This window comes from Chlamydomonas reinhardtii, chromosome 11 (genome assembly GCF_000002595.2).
Source record: "Chlamydomonas reinhardtii strain CC-503 cw92 mt+ chromosome 11, whole genome shotgun sequence".
Taxonomy (NCBI): Eukaryota; Viridiplantae; Chlorophyta; class Chlorophyceae; order Chlamydomonadales; family Chlamydomonadaceae; genus Chlamydomonas; species Chlamydomonas reinhardtii.
In genome coordinates this window covers 3,741,030-3,762,956 of record NC_057014.1, presented here as the reverse complement: position 1 = coordinate 3,762,956, position 21,927 = coordinate 3,741,030, and the positions used below count along the sequence as shown (strand labels likewise).

Here is a 21,927-nt window from a genome sequence, read left to right as displayed (position 1 = left end):
CGCCTCCGGAGAGGGGAGGAACCCCAGGCCCGGCTCACCGCAAACGCTAGCGCTGCTCACCTAAGCCGTGGGTCGGCGTCATAAGACTACCTCTTGCGAGTCCCTAAGCTGACAAGCTAGGGTGAGGCCGGTGGCGAGTCCGCTGTTGGCCCTACCAAGATAACCCCTCCAACATCATCTGACGCTAGGAATGGGTGCTGGTTCGGGACAAGGTCCCAGCGGCGCGGAGGCCGACGCAGACTCACAAACGCAGCTAGCCGTGACCAGAAGTCCGCAATCACCTCCACACCGATCCTTCGCACAACAGCAACCTCCGCAGTCCGGTCTGCAGTATCACGGCAAGCGTAAAGGCGCTGTCGGCCGTAGTCCAGGGCCGCCACAGCAGCCAAGCACACGATGTCCCACACCGCCTGCGATAGCCCTGGTGGCGCCTGTACTAACCACAACTGGTTCCGTGTGATGTCCATATTCGCATGCTCCCGCATCACATCACGCAGAGCCTCCGCCACCACACAGTCCCAGAAGTGATGAACCCTAGCCCCAGCAGTCATCGGAGTCCCACACGGGCATTTCTCCACGCGTCCATCTGCGGCCCACGCCGCAAGCATCCCAAAGCCCGTGAACCCATTGACTGCCAGACGCCAGAGCGGTTCCTTGTGTCGCGGCTCCCACACCAACGCCCACAGCCGCGCCAGGGCCGCCCGCAGCGCATGAATCGCTTCCGCTGGCGGCGCGGCGCCGCTGTAGGCCTCCTGGATGAAGGCCAAGTGACGCACGCGGAGCGCGTCGTACGCAGGCGCAAGTTGAAGCTGGGTTGCCTGCTTCACCGTAAGGGTCAGCAAGGGCACGTCAGCCGCGCCATGCCGCCACCCCAGGCTCTGCGCAAGCAGCAGCCATACCTGGGGGGCAGGAGGCGCGGAGGCTGCGCCGCCAGGCGCATGCAGTGTGGCCGACGCCGCCACCCTCCACGCCGCCGGTACACGGGCCAGCAGCGCGGAGAATTGGGCAGCAGCATCCGGGCCGGACTGCAGCTCCGGCGGCACGCGCGCCATATCCGTAATGCGCAGGATGGGGCGCAGGACGGACCGCTTGTACTGTATAGTGCAGCGACGTGCGAGGCGCGGCCCGAGCGCACCAGCCGGCTTGGAAGCCACCAGCTGGCGCACCGCGGCCAGCGCCTCCCAGCACCGCACTGCCGTGCCGAGCGTGAGCAGACCCGGCAGCGCCATGAGAGCTGGGAAGTCACGTTCCAAGCCACCCGCCTGAAGCCCCGCCGCACACGGCAAGACTGGATTGCCCCAGAGCGGAAGTGCAAAGCACCAGGGCCCTGGCACCAGCACAGCCGGGCGCAGGATTGTGACCGGAGGCAGGTAGCTGAGGGCACCCAGGAGGCGCACGAGGGCCGGGCAGGTTGCCGCCACCGGCTGGCCGAAGATTGCACAGCCATCGGCAGCGGGTCCGACACCGCCGGCCGCCCGCTGCATCGTCAGGACGCAGAGGGGGTGGGCGGCCGTGTGTAGCTGCTGCACCAGGGCGGTGGCGGCGGCTGTCCACGGCGGTACGTAGGTGCCAGCCGCAGAGCCGTGCATGTGCTGCAGCCAGCGCACAGCCAACACAGCGTGTCGGGCGCGCACGTGTTCCACCACCGGCAGCAGTCCAAAGCCGCCATCGCGTGGCGGCAGGGCGACGCAGTCGGAGGGGAGGCCGGGAGGTCGGGCCCGGCCAGCACCTTGCGGCGTGGCAACGATGATGCGGCGGTCCACAAACCGCACAAGCGTTTTGAGGAAGTCTGCCAAAACCGTCTGCGGCGGCAGACCCGCAAACTCCATATGGTAGAGCACACGGCTGACGGCGTAGGAGGAGGCACAGAAGCCACGGCCAAAGGCAGTTAGGGGGAGGCCGCAGAGCGTCCCCAGGGTGCCAATGGCAGGGGAGAGGGAAGGAGCCCCCTGGGCTGTAGCCGTGCCAAGTGGGAGGTCGTAGAAGACCACACCCAGCGTGCGCGAGTGCGAGACTACGCGCAAGCCATGCGCCATAGCAACTGTGTTGGGCGGGGCAGGCGCGGCTACGGCACCGCCAGCACCCGCGGCAGAGCCGCCGGCCGTCACGCCACCAGTGACCACAACACCGGCAGCTGCCCAAACCGCGCCCGCCCGAGAAGGCACCGCACCACCGGCCGCCAAGATGCCCCCACCAGAGTGGCTGGTGCCGGGGCCGCCGCCAGCCACCGCGCCACCAGCCGCCGCGCCGCCGGCAGCCATGCCGCCGGCAGCTGCCACACTGGTCGCCGCCACGCCGTGAGCTGCCATGTTGCCAGCCGCTGCGCCGCCAGCCGCCAAGCCAGCAGCGACAGCGCGGGCGGGAGCAGGAGTGGCGCGGCGCCGTGCACCGATGGGCAGAAGCTCCACTTTGTCGAGGTTAAGGCGCTGCCCAGAGGCGGCGCGGAAGGTCTCCATAGCTGCCAGGAAACCAGGCACGTTGGCCATCCGACGCAAGAACGGCGCAGCGTCGTCCGCAAAGGCAGTAGCGACGAGGCGGATATCCGCCCAGGAGACACCAAAGCCCGCGCGGTCGAGGTAGGCGAAGAGGGCCTGGGCCGGCGCCAAGTACAAAGGAGGCGCCAGCGGGCACCCCTGCCGTACGCCCGCAATGATGAGGACGAAGGCCGACAGGTAGCCGTTAGCCAGGGCGGCAGAGCGCGTGCCCGTAAGCAGCAGCTTGACCCAGGCCAGGAAGCCACTGCCAACGCCCATGACTGCCAAGCACCGGTACAGGAAGTTGCGGTCCAGGGTGTCGTAGGCTTTGTAGAAGTCCAGGAAGGCCACAACGCCGCGGTCAGCGTCAGCGGTGCTGCCCGCAGCGCTCCCGCCCCCGCCACCGCCACCGCCGCCAGGGCCACCGCCTTCGGCCACCCGCATGAGCTCCGGCAGAAGCTGCAGCAGTAGGACGTTGTCGGCGATGCGGCGCCCGGGCAGGAAGGCTGTCTGGGCGGGGTGGATGACGTTGCTGAAGACGGGGATGAGCCGCCTGGCGAGGACGCGGGCCAGCGTGCGGTAGTCCGTGCCGAGCAGCGTAATGGGCCGATACGACGAAGGCTGCAGGGGGTCCCCGGGCTTGCTGAAGCAGGTAATGACGCCATCGAGGAAGCCGCGTGGAGGAGCACCAGCAGCGAGGGAGGCCGTGAACACACGCGCAAGCACGCGTGCCGTGGGGCCCCCCAGTTCCCGGTACAACTCAGCCGGGATGCCGTCACGGCCCGGGGTGCTGCCAGCCGGCGCCGCCGCCAGGGCAGCCTCCACCTCAGCTGAACTCACTGTGTCGGCGCCAAGCCGCACAGCGTCCTCGTCAGTGCAGCGCCGCCCAAATGCTGCAAGGGCCGCAAGTACGCGGTCACAGGCGTCCGGGTCCGTAGCCACCGCAGCACTGATGCGCCGCCAGTAGTCGACAATATGTGTGGGGATTTCGGGAAGGGAGTCACACACACTGCCGTCCGGGCGCCGGATTGCCGCAATGCGGGCGGCGCCGCCAGGGGGCCGCACAAGCCGCGTGATCGCAGGCGAAGCCGTCTCGCGGGTGCGCAGCCACTGGAGGCGGGCGGCACGAGCGTGCCGAGCGACCGCGCGCTGCGCCGCTGCGGCAGCCGCGGAGCGCGCGGCGACGGCCGCAGCAGCAGCCTGAGCAGCATCGGGGCCTCCAGCCTCTACCACCGTTATGTTTAGCTGATAGAGGTTACATGTGGGACGACAGCCGTGGACTAGCCAGGGCCCCAAAAACGTACGAGACACGCACGCTCACCCGAGGAGAGACCCCCGAATGACCCCCATGCTCCTCGCCTCCGGAGAGGGGAGGAACCCCAGGCCCGGCTCACCGCAAACGCTCATCAACCATATGGGTGCCTCTTGCTCCCCAGAGTTATCCGCAGAGGCGCCCCTGTGGCTGCCGCCCAACTTGCCAGAAGCCCCGCCATTCGTGCCACGCGAGGCGCTGCTGCTGCGGCGGCTGCGGGCGTGGCTGCGGGTGTGCGTGTGGCTGCGGCCCGGGCTGCGGCTGCGGCTGCGGCCGCGGCTGCGGCTGGCGCCGCGGCTGGTGATGCTGCGGCCCCGGCTGTTGCTGCGGTCGCGGCGAGTGCGGCTGTGGCTGCGACTGCCGCTGTGCTGGCGGCGGGAGCTAGCGCCGCGGCCGCCGCCGCCACGAGGGGTGCCGGACGGCGCAGCACCGCTGCCCTGGACGGCGCTGGGGCCATCCGCACGCGCGGCCGTAGCCGCAGCCGGGGCCGCGGCGGCCGGGCGTCGTTGCTGGCCACGGCGCCGCGTCGCTCCGCCAGTGCCGGAGGCACCGGCAGCACCCGCACTGCGTCGCAGCCGGACGCCGATGGTGGGGCGCAGAGGGCCCTTGCGGCCCTGCCGCGCGCTGCCGGCGGCGGGGGCGCCGGCGGCGCCTGCGCGGCCCTGCGCCGCTCCATCGACAGCGGACGCGCCAGCAGCACTCTTGCGGCCCTGCTGCGCGCCGCGGGCAGCGTGGGCACCCGCAGCACCCATGCGGCCCCGCGCCGTGCCACCGGCAGCGGAGGTGCCAGCAGCGTCCACGGGGGCTGGCGTCGCGCGGCCGGCAGCAGGAGCACCGGCGGCGCCCCTGCGGCCCTGCGCCGCGCCGCCGGCGGCGGCACGGCCGAGAGGAGTGCCCCCGCGGTCCCCCGCCGAGCCGCCAGCTGCAGCGCCGCCGACAGTGCCCCCGCGGCCCTGCGCCGATTCACCGGCAGCAGCAGCACCGGCGGCGCCCCTGTGACCCTGCGCCGCGCCAGCGGCAGCAGAGCCGCCAGTCATGCCACCGCGGCCCTGTGCCTCGCCGCTGGTAGCAGCGGCGCCGGTGGCATCCCCGCGGCCCCACGCCGCGCCGCCGGCAGCGGCGGCGCCGGTGGCGCCCGGCGCCGCGCCGCCAGGGGCCGCGGCACCACCGGCAGCGGCGCATGGGCCGCCCGGCTGCTGGCCACCCTGCCGACGGGACATGCGGCGCACATCAAGGGTGTACGTTTCTCCACCAGCTTCCAGGTTAGCCTGGTACCGGCCCAGCTCGAAGGCGGCACCGTGCGGCAGCGTCACTGCGAACAGTCCAGCCTTGCACAGTCCGACGGCTGTCAGGCGCAAGCTGCCGGCGCGCTGCACCTGCAGGGGGGCGGTTCCCCACAGCTCGCACAGAAGGGTGCGGACAGCGTCTTCAGTAAGCCACGGAGAGCTGACGGACACTAGGAGGCGCGTAGGCGCGGGCACGGCCGGTTGGCCGTCCACCCACGCGCGCCACCGCACCGGGTGCGGGTGCCCGATGTCCCGGCCGTAGGAGGCACCCGCCGGGACCGTGAAGCTGCTGTCCTCGTCCAGCAGCGTGACTAGATCAGGAATCGCCGATTTAGGGATCAGGACCGCGTACTCGAGCCGAGTCGTGGCATCGCGAACCTTCGATGCCGGCTTCGCCCTGATGCCCGGAGTGAGCTCCGCCAGTTGTGCCTTCGCGCGCAGAGGCGCCAGCCTTTGCATAACGCCCGAGAAGAAGCGAAATGCCGTTTTGGGGTAGCTCTGGAAATGGGTCGCAAGCACACCTTTGACCATCGCATTCAGGGTCAGAACCCCAACATTGGCGCGATGGCCGGCGGTCATAGGTGCGAGACTAGTCCTAAATGTCCGTGAGTTAGACGGGCCAGCCGCGGCCGGCTGGCTACCGGGAGCCATTCCCGTTATGGTTGAGGTCTACAGCAAGCTAAGTCGGCATTGCTGGGAATGTGCTGAGGATTAGCTGATAGAGGTTACATGTGGGACTCATCTACATTAGCCACTCATCTACATTAGGTATGTGGGGGAGGGGGGTTGTCTGCAACCATCGGCCGTACTGGGCCATGGTAACGCCTCGAAACACGGGCTCGCAGATCGGCGCTGGGTGACGCACATTCCCTAATCAGGGGCCTCCTCCTGCCCCGGCGCATCAGCGCCAACTGGCTCGCAGACCGGCTTCTAGAAAGCAGGATAGCTCTCGCGGGGAAACCATCAGAACCCGCCGCACCAGCGTCCTCACCCGTAGAGCAGCGACCTAGGAAGGCCGAGATGGCGCTCGTTCGGGGAAGTTCGGCACAAGTATGTTCAGTGCCTACACAGGTAACGGTACATTAGCGAATTTGGGGGAGGGGGGTTGTCTGCAACCATCGGCCATACTGGGCCACGGTAACGCCTCGAAACACGGGCTCGCAGATCGGCGCTGGGTGACGCGCATTCCCTAATCAGGGGCCTCCTCCTGCCCCGGCGCATCAGCGCCAACTGGCTCGCAGACCGGCTTCTAGAAAGCAGGATAGCTCTCGCGGGGAAACCATCAGAACCCGCCGCACCAGCGTCCTCACCCGTAGAGCAGCGACCTAGGAAGGCCGAGATGGCACTCTTTCGGGGAAGTTCGGCACAAGTATGTTCAGTGCCTACACAGGTAACGGAGCCGAACCGTTCCTGATGGGTTTCGATCTTGCGACCTTGATGTGACTCCGGCACCCAACTCCGGCATCGTGGCGCAAGACCACCCGCGTACAAAGCCCACGGGCGGGCGGATTAGGTATGTGGGGGAGGGGGGTTGTCTGCAACCATCGGCCGTACTGGGCCATGGTAACGCCTCGAAACACGGGCTCGCAGATCGGCGCTGGGTGACGCACATTCCCTAATCAGGGGCCTCCTCCTGCCCCGGCGCATCAGCGCCAACTGGCTCGCAGACCGGCTTCTAGAAAGCAGGATAGCTCTCGCGGGGAAACCATCAGAACCCGCCGCACCAGCGTCCTCACCCGTAGAGCAGCGACCTAGGAAGGCCGAGATGGCGCTCGTTCGGGGAAGTTCGGCACAAGTATGTTCAGTGCCTACACAGGTAACGGAGCCGAACCGTGCCTGATGGGTTTCGATCTTGCGACCTTGATGTGACTCCGGCACCCAACTCCGGCATCGTGGCGCAAGACCACCCGCGTACAAAGCCCACGGGCGGGCGGATTAGCGAATTTGGGGGAGGGGGGTTGTCTGCAACCATCGGCCATACTGGGCCACGGTAACGCCTCGAAACACGGGCTCGCAGATCGGCGCTGGGTGACGCGCATTCCCTAATCAGGGGCCTCCTCCTGCCCCGACGCATCAGCGCCAACTGGCTCGCAGACCGGCTTCTAGAAAGCAGGATAGCTCTCGCGGGGAAACCATCAGAACCCGCCGCACCAGCGTCCTCACCCGTAGAGCAGCGACCTAGGAAGGCCGAGATGGCACTCTTTCGGGGAAGTTCGGCACAAGTATGTTCAGTGCCTACACAGGTAACGGAGCCGAACCGTTCCTGATGGGTTTCGATCTTGCGACCTTGATGTGACTCCGGCACCCAACTCCGGCATCGTGGCGCAAGACCACCCGCGTACAAAGCCCACGGGCGGGCGGGATTAGCGAATAGAGGTTACATGTGGGACGACAGCCGCGGGCAAGCCAGGGCTTCATAAACGCACGAGACACGTACGCACACTCGAGGAGAGAACCTCGAATGACCCCCATGCTCCTCGCCTCACTAAAGGAGGGGAGGAACCCCGAGCAAGGCTCACCGCAAACGCTAGCGCTGCTCACCTAAGCCGCGGGTCGGCGTCAGACTGACTGCCACTTTGCAAAGTGCAACTCCTACCCCAAAACACCAGCACCAACAGGGCAGGGCCCTCACACTGTTGGGTGCAGCCCGAAGCTGCATCCTGTCGACGGCCTAGGGCCGTGCAAGTTCGCTGAACCACGAGGATCAGCCGGTCCGACCCACCAGACAGCACAAGCCACAGCGCCCGCACCCTAGCGCAGGTGGTGCAGGCACGCCCACCGCCCAACCAAGTCCACACAGCCTCGCAACACCCTAGCACAGCAGACAGCGCCAGCCAGCCTTCGCTTAGTCGGCCTGCGCCAGCCAGCCTTCGCTGGACTGCCTTCGCCAGACTGCATTCGCCAAGCAGGTCTCTCCACTGGCCACACCACGAGGTGTGTAGATGCGCCCACAGCTCCAGCCGCCGCCGCCCGGAAGACGCCGGTCCTGGCTCCCGCCGCAGCGTGCCCCTGTTCACGCGCAGCGAGCCCGGCGCCACGTCAGGCCGCGGCAGCAGCCCACAGCAAGAGTCGCCAGCAGCTCCAATCGGCCCGCCATTACCGAAAGAGCCGCTCAGCGACACGCCACTGCGAGCCCGGCAGCAGCGAGCGCCCCGCCAGAAGCATCGCGAAGCCATGAGGACGAGGTCGAACGGCGAGCAGGCGCGCCACCCATGCTAGGTCGCGAAGGCTCCACGGTGTGAAGTCATGATGTTCGGCAAAGATTGCCAGAGCGGGGCCCGCTCGGCAGGACGGCGACGATGATGTCGCCGACTGAGTGGCGCGCCGCAGCCAGAGCAGTACTGACGCACTACAGCTGACCTAAGCAACGCCAGGGACGCCATGGAGGCGCCACAGGGGATGGGCGCGGCCACGAAGGCCGGCCAGGAACTACTACCGACAAGGAGGGTCAGGGCGCCGAGGCGCCCTAACGCAACCAAGCGGAGTAGAACGAGTTAGCTGGTTAGCTGATAGAGGTTACATGTGGGACGACTGTATTAGCTGACTGCATGACAGTGAGGAGGCTGGATTAGCCACTCATCTACACATGCTGTTCCAAAGTGTGCCTCCTGGCGTGTTTTTGGGGTCTGGCATGCGCCCCAGCCCGCCTTCAAGGCTGGAACCAAGTGTAACAGACTCTTTGCGCCCTGACACGCAACCCAGCTGCGCGCCATTAAATTTTGAGAGCGTTTGCTGTGAGAAAACGCTGGTCAAAGCAGATGCACTTTGTGGGGTGGGTACACGAAACGCGTTGACTCTTATGTTGAAGAATAGCCAGCTCGCCCAGCACCTTTACTTTTTTGCAAGCGCCAAGATCGGCCGAAGGGATGCAAAGCGCGGGACCGGTTCGCCCCCCATTGTGCAACCTCTCCAAGGCACCTATGCGTGATGCATCGTATTTAATGGATAGATCAGGACGATCTGTATTCTATACGCGCGCATGGTTCCCCTGAAGCGCAGCGAGCGAGCCAAATGCACCACTAGCAAGCTTGCCCGCGGACGCGACTTACTGTGCATTGCTGAGATCTTCGGATGTATTGAATAAGGATCTATTTGTAGAACTAATTATGTGCGCACAGTGCTCCCTGCTGACTGATTGACTTTCACAATTTCAGACATGCTAATCGCTCAACCTTTGCGGTTTGGCATTCGTCATAATATATTTGGAAGCTCTCTATGTCGCTGGTGTGCTGGCCGCGGCCTATTCGCCCCGAACGTGCATGACTGACGCGCGCGCCTGACCGCTTCGCCGTCCGTTCGCGCGCGAGCGCCCTCCTGTATGGGGGGGGGGGGGGGGGGCGAGCGCCCCCCGAAACCCCCGTGGCCCCTCCCTTTGGCGTAGGAACACCGCCCGTGCTTATATGCTGGTGCCTACACTACCGTGCGATGCCTGCATCCCGTGCGGGGGGAGGGAGTGCCCCTCCCCCCAATGCCCCCCCCCTCCCCATCGGCGCAAAATAAACTTCCGCAAAGATGAGTGGCCAGGGGCTGAGTTAAGGTCTAGAGCGCTGGCAGGCGCTGAGGGACCCACACGGCCGTAAAAACCGCAAACTCGTCGGCGCTACGTACGAGCAATATTTAGAGCGATATACAGACGACGCCACCTGACGCCACTTGCTGTGTGTAGTAACTCTTGGCATCACCAGTGCGCTGCCAAAACGTTCTCGTCGGGGCTTCAGTTACTGAAGCTAACATTTTGCACAGGCCATGCTATCAGCCCTTGTCTGTTGACTTCGGGTTGAGTACATGCAGTGACGTTGTTGTTGTGTGTGGTTACAAGGTGGTGAGCACGTCGTGCATTCCTGACGTATCCAATACAGTTTCTGCATGAATAAAAGTGTCCTGGCGAACACAGCCTAAGAACGTCGAGTTCGGCCTTGGCTCGAGTGAGTGCCCTGGGCCCATGAAAGTGACCCAGCCTGTGCTAGTGAGTTCCAATGGAATGGTTCCTGGCCGGGGTCGCGCTTAGTACCTAGGGCAGCGACGTGCCGGGACCCGCGCTGGACACGCGCGCTCACGTAACGAGGAGTCCTTTCCAGGCCTCCTGTTTTACGACGAGCGCACGAAGCTGATCCGTGAGGTGAGCGGGTTCGTGTTGTATGTGACGCTGCGGGTTCTCAGCGACTTGAAAGTTGAAACCAGCTTAAACACTCTTAAACCAGCTCTTGCCCCCCGTTCCTGTGCCCCCCCACACACACATTAGGCATTTGCTTTGCCTTTTTTGGGCTGAGCCCCCCGAGCGAAGCGATCCAGGGGGGGGCGAAGCAGGGATGGGGGCGGAATGGTGGAGCCCCAAATGCGTGCGGAATGCCCCAAGGATTAACGCACGCACAGCTGGCGAAAATAATATCGCATCCGCCTTGAGAACCTTTCGCATGGTTTTCGCCGGTCCATTGACGCGTCCATCGGCGGTATTTCCTTCCCATTCTGCTTCACCGGCATGCTTGGAACGCTCGTAGTATCCCTTAATGGACATTAAAGCAGCTGGAGGACGCGCACCGGTGTTCTGCGTCGGGAAATTGCCAAGCATGTGGGGACATGCCGCCACAACCAGCGGTGTTGTCGCCCCATTCAACTCTTTTAGCAGTCTTTGTAGCCCAAATTGCCTTATGACCAGGTGTGGTGGCCAGATTTTGGCCAGACAGGCCCAGAAGTAGCCACAGAAGGGCCATTTTGGCGGTTTTGGGGCGGTGACCGCACCATTTCCGCATGGATTTTCGCACAGTTCCGCCGATGTGCGAAAGCAAGGGTCTAGGCGAAAAGCGTGCGAAAACACATGCGAAAAGACCCTGCGGAATGTGCGGACTTCCGCCCCCATCCCTGGGGCGAAGCCCCCCAGGATTGCCCCTGTCCGTGCCTGCCTGCCTGCCTGCGTGCCTGCCTGCGTCGACAAAAAGTACCATACTGGCACAAACCGCGAGCGCCACGTATTATTAATTGCTATTCCCTATTGTAGAAAAATAGGCGGCAGGGAAAACTCGGCCGGAGTGAGAAGCGACCTCGCGAGTCCATGGACATCTTGACTTTCTTCAGTCCGCGAGTATAGCTCTCGGGCCCTGAATATCTTACATCCATGTATCAAAACATGTCGACGACAAGCGTCTTGGGGCAAGAATGTCGAAATCTTGTGCAACAGCCGAACCATGCGTGCCGATCCCGCCTTAATTATGTCGCGGCCCCGGATCACGCGCCCGAGCCCCACTAGCCGTTTGTGGTGCTTGTGAGGGATTTGGAATGAGGTATCACGGACTCATGTGTGGAGTGGCGTGGACAGGGCGTGGCGGTGCCTTTGGTATGCCCCTTTGCCAGTCCCGCTGGGCTTGCAAGGGTGCTGTTCATGTCGCCGGTACCCATCGTCACATCCCTTGCTCTAGGGGCTCAGCCCATTTTCCAGCTGTACAAAGCTGACACCCCTTGTCATGTCCCATGCGCCCCCCGCCCCCCACGGCTCTGCCTTCGGTATGAGCATCTGCCAGCGGCTTTGGTCAGGCGTTTCTGAACTTGCGCTCTTTCACCTTTCACCGGGGTGACTAGGCGCAAGCACTAAGTTCGCATACATCGGAGGGATCAGGAGGTACAGTGACCAGTCGGCCAAATCAGAGAAAGATGTCAGGAACCCGGGAGCGGGTCCCCTACGGGACCTCGCCAACCTGCCTAAACCCTGTCCCTGCTGGGACCGACCGTGGGACCGACATCCCGTCTGACACATGAACTCTCGTACGCTCTTCTGTCACTCGAACATGTTTTCTTGCATAAATGAATTCTCATAGCTTGTAAGCCATTGGATGCATGGCCTATCCGCAAATGCGTAGCGCTGCATTAATACGTACGTTGTCGACCTTCTTCTCCGTCTTCGGCACCCAGGCGCTTAGGCCATTCGAGAAACCCCTCTCTCTCGGCACCTAGTACATATCGTCTTCCCGCACTCGATAGCCACGAAATGGAGACGCGAGCATTCGTTCTGTCAAAGACATTGAGGGCCTGCCTCTGCGTGTCTTTAGTTTTCAGCAGCGTACACCAAACTGTAATGATGCCATTTTCAAGGGCCCTCGGGCCTTTGCTAGCAGCCGACGACGCATAATCCATAATGTGGAAACATTCGCGGTGGTTCAGCTGCGGTTAAACTAGGCCACCGCAACCAATCATCACAGCTCACGCCTTAAAATACAAGTGAACGTCGCCATGCTGTACCAGGGGCAGCGGTGGGCAGGGTCGCGACTTCCTTCTGTTCTAACCGCAGCTTTGCTTTTGATGGCCTCTCTTGTGACAGCTTTTGAGGACGCCAGCAACTTAGCAGTTGAAGTCAGGAACGGACAACAGCTCGCAGCGGCGTTGAGGGATACCCGTGCGGGGACAATACGACTGCTGGGCGACTGGTTGCAGATGGGCGAGGCCGACGTCCCTTGGGCGACACCCGTCCTTATCACCCGGAACGTCACGCTGCGGGGCAATGGCCGGCGCCCCACAGCGCTGGACCTGAGCTACCTCAAACACAAGGTGGGGGCCGGCGTGTGATGGGGTGAGGCCAGGCACGAGGTTACAGCCCGTGCGTGTTATTGGTCGCAATTCTTCGACCTGCCTGGCAGAGGGACTAAAACGGCCACATGGGAGCGTGGAACGCAGTGGTTCGCTGGCATGGGTAGTAAAGGAATGCCACTGTGCCCGACCGTGCTGGGTGGGAGTGTGGGACCCTACCTCCGGCCCCATCCTTAGCCCCAACTAGGCATTGAAGTTGCTTGATACATCCTGCTGCGTGCGTCGCTCATGTTTTTAAAATCACTTGACACGTGAGCGCCTGCCCGATGCCCCCCTGCCACCCCAAAATGTCACATACACCCCGCAGTTCCGCATGAAGGCAGGCGTCACCATGCGCCTGCAGAACCTGGTGCTGCTGCGCTGGCAGGAGGGGGCGGGGCCGGGGCCCTCCAGCCTGGCGGCCGGCGGTCTGGACATGCTCGCAACTACAGAGCCGGGTGCGGGCGTGCATGTATGTGTGTGTGTGTGTGTGTGTGTGTGTGTGTGTGTGTGTGTGTGTGTGTGTGTGTGTGTGTGTGTGTGTGTGTGTGTGTGTGTGTGTGTGTGTGTGTGTGTGTGTGTGTGTGTGTGTGTGTGTGTGTGTGTGTGTGTGTGTGCATGTGGTTGTGAGGGAGGCGGGGGCGTGCACGGGCGTGGCAAATCGGTTACTTACACCCCAGGATTGTCACCTAGGTTGACATGGGAGCGAATCCCTCGTTACAGTCCTCCCTCTTGGAAGCAACCGTCCTTGTGAGACCACTAGCGCATCCGTAGATGGCCCCAGCAGCTCACTGATTATAGGCTCACTGAGGCGCGAGGTGGGTTTACTGCCTTTGGCCCAGCTGCGATGTTGCCTCGCTCTCACGGGTCATCCACCTCAGGGCAAGGAGGGTGCAACCCTATAGCCTCTTATGCACTAATTCGGACCCAGGTACCCATCTGGACTGACGTCAACGGTCAGGGGGGTTTCTGCCATGCGATGTAACAACATTGTCATCTAGGTTGACAAGGGAGCGAATCTCCCGTTTCACAGGGGATACGTCGCGGAACTTGCTTGAACGGGAATGGTTGCACAGTGAATATGATATTAAAACCACGCACGGCACGTGTTCGGGCACGTTACGTGTAGGCGAGGCCATGCGGCGTGAGGGCGCGGCGGCGCGCGTGGCGAACAGCAGTTGCGGTCATGCTTACTGTGCGCGTATGCAGGCACTTACCAACCTGCCACCCAGCACCTTCGTCAAGTCACAACAAGCATCTGCGCATTACCTTAACCGAACCCCCGCAAACCCGCATGTAGGCGAGGAAGCTGTGCAGTGGGTAGAGGACAGCTACCTGGTGTACCCGGTGTGCTTCCCGGCGGACACGTTCCGGGCTCTCACGTAAGCGGTGGGCTGCTGACGGGGCTACGACAGACCGTAGGCAGAGGTTGGGTAACGCCCTGTGTGCCGCACACGCGCAGGACGGTTATGCCGCACAACTCGCTGCCGCCACAGCTGCCACCTGGCAACGCGTGGGAGGTGCCCACACCGGTGCCCTCACCGCCGGGCGTGTGCAAGAACGTGTCGGATGCGTTGACTCCGGATGCTGACCCCTCCGTGTACCCTCTGGACCGCTGCTACGCGCTGTCGGTGCGCTGCCTGGTCAGCTCCGTGTACGGCGCAGACCTACAGCCGGTATCAGGCAACGCCGTGAAGAACGGCTACCTGGTGAGTGTGTGATGACGCAGGCAGGGCGGCTGGGGGGGGGCATGTGGCGATATACGGCAAATAAGGTCATGGTGCATCCGCCTATCCCCTGCACACCAGCCACCCTGCTTCCTCCCCACCTTGCCCCAGGTGCACATGGAGCGTGTCAACATCCTGTGTCCTGAGGTGCTGTCCAGCGAGTGCATCACGGCACGAGGGCCGCTAGGTGAGCAATCGGGCGTATGCTGGATTAGGATATCAATTCAGCGCATGAATTCCTTTACAGCAGCCTTGCAATCACTGTAACTGTCTTGATCTTGACCTGCCACCCACCTGCCACCTATACGCACACACACACACACACACACACACACACACACACACACACACACACACACACACACACACACACACACACACACTGGGCGGGCTTCGTTCTGTTGTTTTTAACACACACACACACACACACATGCGTCATTGGGCGGGCTTTCGTTTCGTTTTTTTAACACACACACACACACATGCAGCCTGTGCTCTTTCATGGCTGGAGGCCCACCACCCTGCGCTAGCTGCCCAAATGGAAGACAAGGTCGACGGAAGCAGTCAGAGGCCATCTGCGGCGACGGTTACAGCTTTGTCTGCGGCATCGGAGGGCGGCGGCGATGGCAGTGGCGGCTCACAGGAGGTGCCGGTCGCCGTGGTGGCTGGCGGTGAGAAGTCTTACTCTACTAACTCTACTCGCATCCTGGATGCTAGGTCTTAGTGAGGGGCGTGTTGGCGTGTGGGTGAGGCACGTACGTGTGCAAACCGTGTGCTCGCCTGCGTTCATGGGCCCCTTCATTTAAATGCGCAGATGAGATCCCAATAACCTCCACTTGCATATCCTCCCTGCAGGTGTGGTTGCTGGGTTCATCGGACTAGCCCTCGTGGGTGTGGTGCTGGGTGTGTGGGTGCTGGTGCGGCGGCGCCACCACTCGCGGGCCCACCTGATGGGCGCAGGCGGCTCCAGCGGACCACAGGCGCCCGGCAGCGGGGGCGACAAGACCACAGTCGTCATGGCGGGGACTGCTGGAGACGTAGAGGCAGGGGCAGCAGCCATCAATGTCTGCTGCAGCGGGCACTTCGCCGGCGGCAGTGGCAGTAGCGGCAGCAGTAGCCCAAGGGCTGCTATACCGCAAACAGCAGCAGCCCTGGTGCGGGACGTCATCAAGTCCGCGCTGGGGCAGCACGCGGCGGCAACCACCACAGACACCGCAGTAGACGCGGCGGCCGCATGTGGCGTCATCACCAGCAGCAGCTGTGGGTCGGTGCCTGCTGGGGCTCCACCGCTTGCAGCCGCCGCCGCTGAGTCCCTGTCGGCCGCGGCGCCGGAAGCGACAGCGCTTGCCACCAGGCCAGCGGTGCCAGCAGAAATCCCGAGCGCACTGTCCGCCGTCGGCGCAAGTGGGAGTGGACGGCGAGTGCGGTGGAGTGAGTCCCTGGTGGTGGAGCTGGCGCCCGCGTCTTCCTCCTCCTCATCGCAGCTGACATCAGCAGCAGCCCCGCAGCTGCCACCGTCCCTGCTGCTGCGGTCAAGTACCGCGGCGCCTCATTCCTGCCACCCAAAAGGCACCTCGGCATCATCGCTGACTTCGGCTACCACACAGCCACCACGCCCCTGCCTCCGCACCGCTACCAGCGGTGGCGGCAACGGCCGCAGTGGCAACGGCCGCGTCAGCCGCCCAAACTCTTTATCCCTGCCGGTGCCTGCTGCGCACACTGCACAGCCCCACGGTGACGTCGTGTGCCAGGTGGCGGCGGCGGCAGCGAAGAAGGACACGGACGCGGGCTCTGCCGGTGCATGCAAGGCAGGGCTTTGCCGCCCCTCCCCAGACCCGGAACTGAGGCTGCCGCAGCCACCGGGGGTGATGACACGGCTCCAGCCTCACGCCGCAGACCTCCGCACACATGGGCAGCTGCCGGGCATGGCCGCTGCAGTGCAGCACCAACCCGTGCTGTTGGACCTGCCACCAGCCGCTTTTGCAGCGGCTGGCCGCCACCCACAGCCACAGCAGCAGCAGCTGCTACCCCCCACCACCATTCACCGCTCTGCAGTACAAGGCCAGTTCCCCAACTTCACACAGCACCAGCACCTGCACCACTCTTGTAGCCATGCCGGAAATGGCTCAATGTTTCAGGAGCTCACTGCTGACAGTGCAGCAGTGCTCACCACGGTCTCCCTCAATGAAGAGGCGGGCGACGGCGGAGGGTGTGGGCATCATAATAGTGCGGAGCCAAATGACAACGTCGTGCGGCTTCTGCCACGAGTGCTGGGTAGCGGCCCATTCGGTAAGTACGGTAGTGCGTGTGCGGCACGCCATGCATGGGCAACCTGTCCATCCAGCCACATGCATGCGTACAGGCGGCAGCTAAGCAAACTTGTTGCCTACAGCCAATCCGTCCATTTCTTACTTCACGCCTGCCATCTATCTCATTCGCTCCTCCATTGCTCTTACCTCTGCAGGCAAGGTGTACGCGGGCGTGTACCGCGGCCGCCACGTGGCAGTGAAGCTGTTGATGGGGCTGGGGCCGCACCAGCTGGCGCCACCGGTACTCGCAGCAGCAGGGCTGCCGGCGCCACCCGCCGCCGAAGGCACGGGGCCGCAGGAGATGGCGGGGGTGGCGGCGGCGGCGGCGGCGGGTGTTCCAGCACCCACGCCAGACATAGCACCCGTACCAGGCACAATGGTGGAGGAGGCTGCCACAGGAGCCAGCAGCCGTGCAACTAGCACCAGCAGGGGGCCAAGCAGCAGCGGAATCACGGCCACAGCCAACGCCAGAAGCTGCTCCAGGCAGCCGGTCCAGAAGCTTACCTTGGGCACCGGTCAACAGCCCTACCGGCCATCTCCACTGCGGCCCTCATACAGCGACACCGGCCCGCCCCTCGCGCTGCACAGCGACGGGTCGCGGCAACAGCAGCAGCAACAGCAGCCGGCGCAGGGCTACCCTCATCCTGAGGGCTTTGGCCCTGCTCGTGGGCCCGCGTCGGTTGCTACCGATGCGGTAGTCACGTGCGTTGCGGCCGGCGGCAGCGGCACCGAGCTCGCGAGCAACGACCCAGCTGCCGGCCTATCGCCCATGACCGCCGCAGCCCGGCAACGGCGCCAGTACTGGACCTATATGCACTTGGACACGTCATATGCCAGCATCGGCACTGGCGCCTGCACCGCTACCAGGAGCAGTGGGGGTGCGGGTGGCGGCTGCGTAGACGAAGGCTCATCAGCAGACCTAGCACCAGCCATTAGCCTCTCACACAGCCCCACCGCCCGCCGAGCGCCACCGCCCCGCTGCGGCACCGGTGTGGGGCCGTGTGGGGCCGACCTCCAGCTGCGGGGCTGGCCACTGCCAGTGCAGCAGGAGCAGCAGGAGCCAATCCGCGGTGGCGATGGGGCAACGGGAGCAGGAGGAACGCTAGGGGCACTGCTGTCACAGCCGCAGGAGCAGGAGACTCTGAGGGGCTTCCAAGCGCTGATAGATCGCCCCATGCTGGCCTATGGCTCTGACCCGGGCCGGCCGGAGCAGCGCCGCGGTGTGACCGCGCACACCTTTGATGCCGTTGGCGAGGGTGGTAAAGAGCGGATGGTGAGCCCCACTAGCTCTCAGCAGCAGCAAGGCCTCCGCCCCAACTCGTCTTCTGAGCTGCTGGAGCCGCCGCCGGTGCCGAATGGCGCGCACCCGCGGCATCCGTCTGCAGCCGCAGCCTCTGCTGCCATCGCTGCCGCTTCCACCATTGCAGCTGCAGCTGTTGCTCCTGCCGTGTGGTATGACCCGGAGGAGTTGGAGCTGTTCACGCGAGAGGTGCAGGTGAGGCGGGCGGCGGGTAGGGTTGCGTGCGTGACCATGCATGCATGCATGCTTCCTGTGAGCCGCCCTTTGATGAGCCCTCGTGCCCGCTGTTGCCACTCCCACTGCTGCTGCTCAGGTGCTGGGCCGCCTGTCGCACCCCAACATCGTGCGCCTGATCGCGGTGTGCATGGCTCCCCCGCGGCTGAGCCTGGTGATGGAGGCGGCGGAGACGTCGCTGGACAAGGTGGTTTACGGCGGCGGCGGTGCGCCCGGGGGCGGCGAGCTGCTGCCGCTGCCCAAGGTGCTGCACATCGCGGTGCAGATCGCTCAGGGCCTGGCGTACCTGCACCCCACGGTGTGCCATGGCGACCTGAAACCCGCCAACGTGCTGCTGAATGGCGCGAGCAGCGACACGCCCGAGGTCAAGCTCACGGACTTTGGCCAGGCGCACATCCGCATGTCCACCACCTTTGGCAGCAGCAGGGCCACGCTGGGTGCGCTGGACGCGCCGGCGGGCGGCACCGCGGCATTTTGCGCGCCCGAGTGCTTCGACCAGGCCGGAGGACGGGCCGTGGCCGTCACACACAAGGCGGTGGGTGTGGGGTGGGTTGGATGGGGAGAACTACATGTGGTAGATAGCAAGAGGGCGTGGAGGTGTGTTTGGCGTGCCCGCTGTTGTTTTGCGGTCATTTCTTGTTCTTTGCTGGCCCTCACAGGACATCTACTCCTTTGCGGTGGTGCTGTGGTGCATGCTGACTGGCCAGGAGCCATGGCAGGGCCTGGGAGCGGTTTCCATCGCAGTGCAGGTTGCGCTGCGGGGTCGCAGCCTGCTGTCGGTGCCTTCGGGGCTGGCAGAGGAGCGCTGCCCGCCCAAGCTCAAGCGCCTTCTGGCCGAGTGCTTCGAGCCGGACCCGCGCCGGAGGCCGGCGGTGAGCGGAGCGTGTATGCGCATGCATACAATGGAGCTGCAGAGAGTGACGTGCTTGCATTTGCCTTTGTAGTTGGTGGCTGATCTCTTCCCTGCTGCCGCGCTCGCTCCCTTTTTTCCTCCTCTTCCGTACCTAATTAGGCTGCCGAGGTTGTGAAGCAGCTGATGTTGGTGGAGGAGCAGTGGATGCGCAGCAGGGCCCAGCAGCAGCAGCAGCAGCAACAGCAGCAGCAGCAGCGCCAGCGGCAGCTGCGGGAGCAGCAGCAGGCAATGCCGGCCTTACGGGGTGCGGGAGGCCAGCAGCTCGCGCGGCCACCGCTGGGCCGCCGCGGCATGCGCCACCCGTCGGCGGGCGGTGGGGAGCGTGTGGGCGGCCCTGCAGCCGCGGCCGACGTCTCCCCAGCAGCCAGGCATCAACGTCAGCATCACGCCTCCCGCGCCAGTGACCCAGGCACGCCGCCGCCGCCCTCACCGCTGCACCTGCACGCGGGGGTGCTGGTGGCGGGTCGCGGCAGCGCCACGGCGGCAGCAGCGGGCGACAGGCCTGCCGGTGCCTCGCTACTCGACAGTGGCGGCGGCCTTGTCGGCAGCGGTGGCTGGGGCGGCTCGGGCTCACTGTCCACCTGCAGCAGCGGCTCGCTGCCCTCACTGCCGCCGCTCAGGGCTTTCGCGCCCCGTACGCTCACCATGGCCTCAGCCACAGCCACTGCTGCAGCAGCTGCAGCTGCTGGTTGCGAGGCGGTCGCCCGGCAGGCGCCCGGCACGCCGGAGGAGGCGGCGGGAGGCCTGGAGCTTGCGTGGACACCCACGGGCATGGGCGGCGCCCATGCAGCCGCGGACTACGACCAGTACCGCGAGCCGCAGGCAACGGGAATGGCGCCACCGATGCGCACGACTCGTACAACTGCAATGGCGGTGCGGGTAGGTGCGGTGCGTGTAGGTGCGGTGGCTGCAGCCGCTACGGCTACCAGTACCCTATCTAGGCACGGCCGCACCACTACCACTGCGGGTACCACCTGCGCCATTAACCGCCAGCAGGTGGATCCGGACAGCAGAGGTAACACGTGAGCGTGCGTCTGTTGTACCACTGTGAGCACCCCGCTCAAGGTACACCAGGTATAATGCTGATGACAAATAATGCAGGCATGTGGAGGAAGGGGCAATGCGAGTTAAGTGTCGGTAAGGTGCAGGACATAACCTCACCAGCAGCACGGGGGTGTGATACGGTATGGCGACACACGCACAGAAGGGAGCAGCTCGGTGGCGGTCGGCAGTTGTCATGGTGTTGGAATGGTGCGTGCATGTTCAAGTGAACACTAAGAAACATTTCCCAACATTAGGAAGTAATGTGCGGCATCGCACATGGTATGGACAGGTATGGAGATGTGCGAGTATGGGTTGCGATGCGTGTGCGTGGTCGTGCATGGGCATGGGCATACACGTGATTGCTGTGGGGGATCCATCATTTACATGGAAGAGATGAAAACTCGTGATGCGCATTTGTGGGTTGAGGTAACTATGAGTGCGTTTACAACGCACAAGGTAACACGCAGTGTGCATGCGTGTTACATGGATAACATGAAACATATGCTACGGCAACAAACGCGGGCGCACCCGCCAGTATCATCTGTGTGCATGTATGCGTCAGGTATTCAGGCCACGCAAAGGCCAAGTGCGCTGCAGGATGAGAAGCATGCATGCATGGGAGTGTGCCATGTCTTTCAACACGAGGAGAGCATGCGGTGAGTGAGCGGGCGGGGGCGGCACCAGCAAACGATTGGTCTGTTGAGACGCCAGATCAGGCCAGAGGCAGCAGGTAGGGAGGCAGCAGCAGCTGCCTCGCCGTACGGGTTGGGGAGGACGGGGATGGGTGTTGCGGGTGACGGGGTGAGGATGGGGATGGGTGTTACGGTGAGACACGGTAGACGAGTGCCCGCTGCCGTGGGCCGTGGGCGACCGGGAGGTGGTTGGGCTGTATGGCGGCGGCGTCCTGCTGCTGGTGCGTGCGGCTCTGCAGACGGAATGCTAGCGGCTGCCGTGGAGTGCATTGGCCGGGTTGTACGTGCGGGGGTTGCGTGAGAGCATGAGGCTCCAGGCGTATGAGTACGGTAGTTAGATGTCGGGCCGGAACACGCATGGGAAGGGCAGGTGCATGGAGGTGTGACTGCTGCCGCAGGTCGGGCCCGGGGTGCGTTCCAGCCCGACAGGGCCCGGGCAATCCAAGTCCATGCGATCGTGCCCAGCCAGGTCTAAGGGTGAGATGAAGGTGCACATTTGTTTGTTGCTGCACGTACAGTGTTCGGGGACCGGAAGGTGGGGAGCTAGCTAGCTGACGATTTGAGTGTGCGTATGCAGAGGACTGGCAGCGGAACATGCACAGGCAGAATGTGCAATCCCCGCGCGAGGTGCTGATGTGCCTCGGCCCCTGCTGCCAGCACATTACTGCCCCTGTAGCATTGTAGCAGCAGGCGACCCAACGCCTACCAAGTTGGCGGCATGAATAATCCGCCCCATGTTACGGTGCTGTTGGGGTACACGTGGGGTACAGCCGTGTTTCTAGCCGTATACCCGCTTAAGCTGGCGGCCCTTTCTTGCCAACCCCGTGAAGCGCAGGGCGCAATACTGTTCTAGCCGGTGCGTGAAGTACCAAAAGATCTTCGCCACAAAACGTGCACCGTGCATCACTTGGCGGAATGGCGGCTGATCACTAGGCCAGCAGCAGCCATTGCCACGGGCGCGCACGTCCCTGACCAGCAGTGGCCAGCAGTGCTCGCGTGCACACCCGGACAGCAAGTAGCCCCGCCGGGAAGGGAGGGGTTAGTTATGTGCCCGGGGGTAGGAAAACAAAGTGAGGGGACGA

The 21,927-nt window shown here is 64.0% G+C and overlaps 2 protein-coding genes across 3 annotated transcripts; one reads left to right on the top strand and one right to left on the bottom strand.

The window, feature by feature from the left end:
* Positions 1 to 78: 78 nt before the first annotated feature.
* CHLRE_11g483033v5 (uncharacterized protein) lies at positions 79 to 5,740 on the bottom strand. Of its 2 annotated transcripts, none has more exons than XM_043067784.1 (4): positions 5,304 to 5,740; positions 3,834 to 5,162; positions 649 to 3,719; positions 79 to 586 (listed from the first exon to the last, which is right to left on the bottom strand). In XM_043067784.1, the coding sequence occupies exons 1-4, from the start codon at positions 5,601 to 5,603 to the stop codon at positions 535 to 537; spliced, it is 4,752 nt and encodes a 1,583-aa protein (XP_042919790.1). In that variant the 5' UTR covers positions 5,604 to 5,740; the 3' UTR covers positions 79 to 534. The 2 variants fall into 2 exon arrangements, with proteins under 2 accessions (XP_042919790.1, XP_042919789.1); XM_043067785.1 differs by having other exon boundaries at positions 79 to 899; positions 983 to 3,719.
* A 6,110-nt stretch (positions 5,741 to 11,850) lies between these two features.
* Positions 11,851 to 21,926, top strand: CHLRE_11g483000v5 (uncharacterized protein). The gene is made up of 11 exons (XM_043067783.1): positions 11,851 to 12,608; positions 12,955 to 13,084; positions 13,927 to 14,008; positions 14,089 to 14,335; positions 14,465 to 14,540; positions 14,842 to 15,024; positions 15,209 to 16,642; positions 16,818 to 18,157; positions 18,276 to 18,731; positions 18,856 to 19,068; positions 19,209 to 21,926. Exons 1-11 carry the CDS (start codon positions 12,495 to 12,497, stop codon positions 20,133 to 20,135), a joined length of 5,202 nt encoding a protein of 1,733 aa, XP_042919788.1. The 5' UTR covers positions 11,851 to 12,494; the 3' UTR covers positions 20,136 to 21,926.
* The last annotated feature ends 1 nt before the right edge of the window (position 21,927 follows it).

Bases quoted from the DNA above. Each gene is read 5' to 3' on its own strand.
- CHLRE_11g483033v5 (XM_043067784.1), bottom strand. From the start codon at position 5,603: ATGGTCAAAGGTGTGCTTGCGACCCATTTCCAGAGCTACCCCAAAACG. The intron at 3,720-3,833 runs GCGAGGAGCATG...AACCTCTATCAG, and splicing joins GGTTCCTCCCCTCTCCGGAG to CTAAACATAACGGTGGTAGA. The intron at 587-648 runs GCTCTGGCGTCT...CGTGGGCCGCAG, and splicing joins GAGCCGCGACACAAGGAACC to ATGGACGCGTGGAGAAATGC.
- CHLRE_11g483000v5 (XM_043067783.1), top strand. From the start codon at position 12,495: ATGGGCGAGGCCGACGTCCCTTGGGCGACACCCGTCCTTATCACCCGG. The intron at 13,085-13,926 runs GTGCGGGCGTGC...ACCCGCATGTAG, and splicing joins GCTCGCAACTACAGAGCCGG to GCGAGGAAGCTGTGCAGTGG. The intron at 16,643-16,817 runs GTAAGTACGGTA...TTACCTCTGCAG, and splicing joins GCTGGGTAGCGGCCCATTCG to GCAAGGTGTACGCGGGCGTG.